The sequence below is a fragment of the Electrophorus electricus genome, chromosome 13 (assembly GCF_013358815.1).
Source record: "Electrophorus electricus isolate fEleEle1 chromosome 13, fEleEle1.pri, whole genome shotgun sequence".
Lineage (NCBI taxonomy): Eukaryota > Metazoa > Chordata > Actinopteri > Gymnotiformes > Gymnotidae > Electrophorus > Electrophorus electricus.
Genome location: NC_049547.1, coordinates 13,793,890 through 13,799,889, shown reverse-complemented (window position 1 = coordinate 13,799,889; position 6,000 = coordinate 13,793,890). Strand labels below are relative to the sequence as shown.

The window sequence follows — 6,000 nt, the reverse complement described above, 5'->3', positions numbered from 1 at the left end:
AAACAATGTTGACTCAGAATTCAGCATGAGAATGAAGGTGTAAAAATAATTTGATGTCACTTCCTCAAACCTGATCCTCAACAAGGTGTCATAATTCAAAATGATCAGTGTTTTTACCATTATCTTGACCTTTTCACTTCTTTAATTTTTAGGAATCATATTATACAAAGTGCTAAAGGCAGTTTTAAGTCAATCATTTGAGTACAACTGCGGTTGAAATGCATTATGTTTAATTGTTCTTTGTATTATTTCTCATCATTTGCTGTTCATTAGTTTCAAATGGAGAAAACATCACAAAATCCAAAGTGTCCTCTGGGCTCTGAAGGGGAGTTCCTACAAGATGCACTGTAGACATAATGAAGGATTCAGCTACTATTAGATGTACTTCTACAGACAGTGGAAAAGGAAGGCCCTGGGGCACATAGAACACAGTGCCTAGAAGTGCACAAGACTTTGGGTCTTTTGATGAAAATAAATTGCTACTAAAGAGGTTGCTGAGAAAGGATCTTTCACTGTGAAGAATCTGGATTCAGATGACCATACTTTATATTTCTGTGCAGTGGGAGACAACAATGTCATAGATATGTTGCAATGTTGAACAAGGACATCTGTGCTGTTACTGCAATAAAAAATGACAGGAGGAAAAAAAATGGCAGGGGGACTCCTAAATAATGAACAGAGTGCATTCTCATTGTGCACTCAAGATAAAGAAACAGATATTATTAAATATGAACATTCCAGATTGAATTAGATCATTTGAAAGGACCCCATGATTGGGCTTTACTTTTTGTGAGGGAATTACAGTTCCTGCAGTTCCTACATCTTCTCAATTCTGGAATGTCAACATAACTACAGCACAGGTCTTGATAAAAGCACAGCCATTACCTCTGAAGGTATTTTTAAGGAAATGTGATATACATTCTTAATACTAGCCTTTTTATATTTGCCAATGTCATGATACAAGGATCTCACAGAGGTACATTCTAATGGGACTATGGAGCTGTGGAACATAAATCAAAGTATTACAGACAGCAACACATGGGTATAACCACTCAATTGTGGAGAGTGCAGTTTATCTATCCAGCAGTCTCCTTTGTATCGAGCCCACCCCATTATTAATATTTGGTGGTCCCAAATCATTTTTGCTTTCTAATTGGCATGATGATACCAAATTTCCTATGAAATACTACAAAGGATAGAGATAGCTGTTTGTATCTGTATGAACAAGGTTGTGCAAATTCTTGCTAACTTTAAATTGTGAGATCATGTTGTGTAAATGAGCTTCTGTCTAGGCAGTGACAGAGGACTAACATTGTCCTTCAGAATAGTACTGGATGAATTACACACCTCTGACACAATCACATCTCTGTGTGGAACTATTTGTTTGAGCTCTCATCCTAATTTTGACCACTCTTTCAAGAACTGGCCTGGCTTAATATGTATTATCACACTCCAATATTTGGGAATTAAAACTTCAAAACATTTATTTAAAATAAAGCTACCATTAGAACAGTGAGGATTGATGAGGTCAATGGCAAAGGCAACATAACATCCACTCTGGGTTCAGCTGCTGGAGACACTCCTCCCACTGTCAGAAGAGTTCCGCTCAGGTCCACTCACATTGATCCACTCACCACTTTCCAGGTGAACAACATGCTCACTGCTCTGCTTGTTCTGGCAATCTGTCTTTTTACAGGTACTGTTTCACAGCTATAAACACACTGCTTTTTCATTATGGATTTTATTATTACAGAATTAGGCATATCTGTTTTTTATTATTATTATTCACACAGGTCAAAGTTACGAAAATGGTGTTTTCCAGGCACCAGATACCATCTTGGGTTCTTCGGGGAGCTTTGTAGAAATGAACTGCAGTCACAACAAGGATATCAACCACCGTCAGATGTACTGGTTCAAGCAGCTTCCAGGGGAAGGAATGATACCCATTGTGTTTACATTTGTTGGTGGAGATCCTGACTATGGGAGTTTTAGTAAAGACAAATATGAGACAGTAAAAACTGTGGTTGAGATGGGCTCTTTAACTGTGAAGAACTTAGATCCAGGGGACAGTGCTCTATATTTCTGTGCTGTTAGTAAGCACTGTGGTGAAACGTCACCAAAGCATGTAACAAAAATTACAAGAACTAAGTCTGACAATGACAATGTGACAGTGTGTGGTTCATAATCTGGTCTTCAGGTGGTGCTGTAGTTTCAAAAATGTATGCAAGTGGTTGGGGCATATGGGCTTTTAATGTCTCTTGACTATCAGGCAATGATAATGAAGACAAACAAATTAACATACATAAATAATATAGCCCATAAATGTTTCTATTTAAAAAAATTGGATTTGCTCCCATACATGCTATCCTATGTGTTCTCCCATGTGTAATGTAAATGTAAATGAAAATGCCATAAATGGAAATGGAAATGTGTGATATGAGCTCAGACATAGAAATATAGTTTTTCTTTTAACTTGAATTGCATATAATTGCTTTCTGACACTGCTTTTCTTGGTTTTATTTAATATGTTTTTTTGTTTGTTTGTTTATTTTTTTGGCCATGTTTCCTTAATTAAGGAATCAATGCATTTTGATAATTGTTTTGCTATTATTTATTCAGGTTCAGTGCAGTTTTCAGTTATATTTCCATTAGTTACATTGTTGTTAGTGCTCTTAACTAACTTCTATCACTTTTGTAAATGCTGTGAAATGAGACACTGTCAATAAAAGCATCAGATCATCTTGAAATGTAATCTTTTTATCTCCTGCCTCACCCCAAGATTAAGACAGCAAACCTGTTTTTGTTCACCTTCATCTCATGGCTTTACAAAAGTTCACAAAAGTTAAAGTCAAATCAATAAGACCAGATTTTCATTTATATTCATGTTTTATGTGTGTTGTCTCTCAGGTAATATTAGTACTGACTTGATTTGATATTTTAAAACTACTAGACTAAAAGAATGGATGTGGTCATATCATTTTGAAGTATAATTATCTCATATCCTGTCTATTGCCAGAAAAAAAGATGTTAGATTTGAAAATAAATTCTAGTGGCTTGGCTGTAGAATATGGTTTTCTTTCTCATATTTAAATTCATCAGTATGATCAGTTTGCCTTTTAAATTTATCCTATGAACGTGCTCTCTGAATATTTCAGGTAACAGACTGTTGATGTGATTAGATATATCAAGATTATGCAACTAAAAAATGTTACAACTGTTAAGTGTCTTAACACTTTTCTTTTAAAGTAGGTTTTACATCTGCAAAGATGGCTCTTTGTCCATAACATATGATCAATATTACAGGGCTCTGTAATATTGTGCTATACATAATAGTTCTTTGTTGCATATAATACAGTTGTTTTTTATGTCATATCCCATGTCATAGCTGGCAGAAAGATGTCAGAGCAATAGTTAGATTGTATTGTTTGGATCACGTGCCTGTCATGGTTTTCTGTTACCAGATTAAATCAGTCAGTGTGACCATATTTCTGTATATATTCATCCCTTGCCTGTGCTATTTTGGGTTATTAAATTTGTCTTGATATACTAAAACATACTCAAGAAGAAATATATATCAGAGTGTAAATTTATAACATTTATTCCCAGGCTCTGTGATGTGCAGTGAGGTCCATCAAACCTCTCCTGATGTGCCATGTCTACCTGAGATGAGTGTAAATCTCACTTGCAGCCATAAAATCTCTTAATTATGACACAATATTGTTGTATCAGAGAGCACATGCTGACACCAGCCAGAAGCTCATTGGATATGTAAGTTATGGCTCTACTAAACAATTTGAAAAAGAATAGATACAACACTACTAAAGACATAGAAAAATAATATGAAAATCATTATACGATGATTGGAGATGGGAAATTATCAGTTTCTCTACTTTTTCAAGTAAGATGAGTTGAGGACAGTGTTATTTACTTCTGTGCAGCTTATTATGCACAGTGTCACACATCCCCTTCTCTAAAGAGCAATAACTCATCTCTAATCATCCGATTCACCTGCACAGACTGGTACACCTTATTTACCACACCAGCAATCACAGCAAACAAATTGCTGACAATTGCATAAGCTCACAAAAAAAAAAGAAAAAAAGAATGGGTGTGGCCACATCATTTTGAAGTATGATTATGCCATACCCTGTCTCATTGCCAGATACAAGATGCAGATTTCAGATCAGCCTCTAGTGGCTTGGTTGCAGAATGTTTGTTTTTCTTTCACACTTTTAAATCCATCAATATGATCAGTTTGCCTTTTTAATCTATCATCTGTGTATGTTTTCTTCAGGTAATATAGAGATAATATGATTAGATATATTAAGATAATTCAACTAAAAAATGTAATCACTAAGTGTTTAACACTTTTCTTTCAAACTGGGTTCTACAATGGGCAAAGATGTTCATCAGACCCCTGCTGATGTGCTGTGTCTGCCTGAGATAACTGTAAACCTCACCTGCAGCCATAAGATCTCTAGCTATAACACAATATTGTGGTATCAGAGAGCACATGGAGACACCAGCATGAAACCTACTGGATATGTTGGATTCAGTGCTACTAAAGACATAGAAAAAGAATATGAAAAGTATTATAACATGACTGGAGAGGAGCAGTCATCAGTTTCTCTACTTTTCCAAGAAAGACAAGCAGAGAACAACATTGTGTACTTCTGTGCAGTTTCTTATGCATAGTGTCACACATCCCTTTTTCTTAAGAACAAAAATTCATTCTTATCAACAGATTCAGCTGCACAGCCTGGGGCATCTGATTAACCACACCAGCACTCACAACAAACAAACTTCTGAAACTTCTATAATATAACAAAACCCTATCAGTACAGTCAATAGTACACCCTATCAGTCAATGCGTGAGGTTGTTTCCTTTACTTTAAAAAAGGAGATCAGCTCAACATTTAAAATGTATAAGTTCACAGTGGGAACGCTGACTGGACATTCCAAGTCTCCCGAGGAACACATGCAACTGGGCGTGGCCAATGTACGTCGCAAGCCAGGAGAGCGGAAGAACAAAGGCGATTCGGTGAGTTGCTCCCCAGCTCTCTCAGTTTGAAATACCAGTCAAGATATCGCACAAAGGCTTCTAGGAGGGCAGTGTACACATGCAACCATGCAAAGTAGAGGCAGTAATGGGCTGGCCACGACCACAGATGCATAGGGAATTACAGTGTTTCTTGGAGTTCGCAAATTTTTACAGATGGCTTATTAAGTTCTTCAGAACTCTGGCCAGGCCCCTCACAGATCTGCTTTGAGGACAGGCCAAGCAGATTAAATGGAATGCTGAGGCAGAGATGTCCTTCAAGGAACTTAAAATCTCCTTCTCTACTGCTCCGGTGTTACAGCAACCGGACCCACAGAGGCCTTTTGTGGTGGAGGTAGACTCATTGGATGTGGGAGTAGGTGCTGTGTCGCAACACAGGGGAAAGTCAGGACAGCTAAACCCATATCTTAATTTTCCAAGAAGCTAAGCCAGTCTGAGAGGAATTACAGGGTTGGGGATCGAGAACTCCTGGCGATGAAACTCGCATTCGAAGAGTGGAGACATTGCATGGATGGAGCACAACACCCCTTTACGGTGATCACCATAAAAACCTGGAGTACCTTCAAACCACTGAGTTTGAACTCCAGGCAGGCTCGGTGGTTGTTCTTCTTCTCCCAGTTTGGTTTCTGTGTCACCTATAGATCGGGAGAGAAGAACATAAGGGTGGACTGTAACATTTTAGCAGGGACGAGGCAAGAGACAGAATGCAAATGCAAGAGGTTCTTTAATAAGCGAGGGAAAGAAAACACAGGAGGCTAGGAAACCGAGACACGGGGAAAACACTGAGGCAAATTAGCACACAAACGATAAAACAAGGACGATGAAGCCAATAATGATAATAACACTACACAACCAAACTTAGAAAAATAACTGATAACAGGGCTTAAATAACCAAGACAATTAAGAACTAACTAGACACAGGTGAACATGAACATGGAAAA

General features: G+C 37.5%; 1 gene segment (V, D, J or C); it reads left to right on the top strand.

Annotated features, from left to right (window-relative positions):
- Window positions 1-1,632: 1,632 nt before the first annotated feature.
- On the top strand, window positions 1,633-2,732 carry LOC113592093. The segment is given in 2 exon segments: window positions 1,633-1,696; window positions 1,794-2,732. Coding segments are annotated over 2 exon segments (435 nt in total).
- Window positions 2,733-6,000: the final 3,268 nt, after the last annotated feature.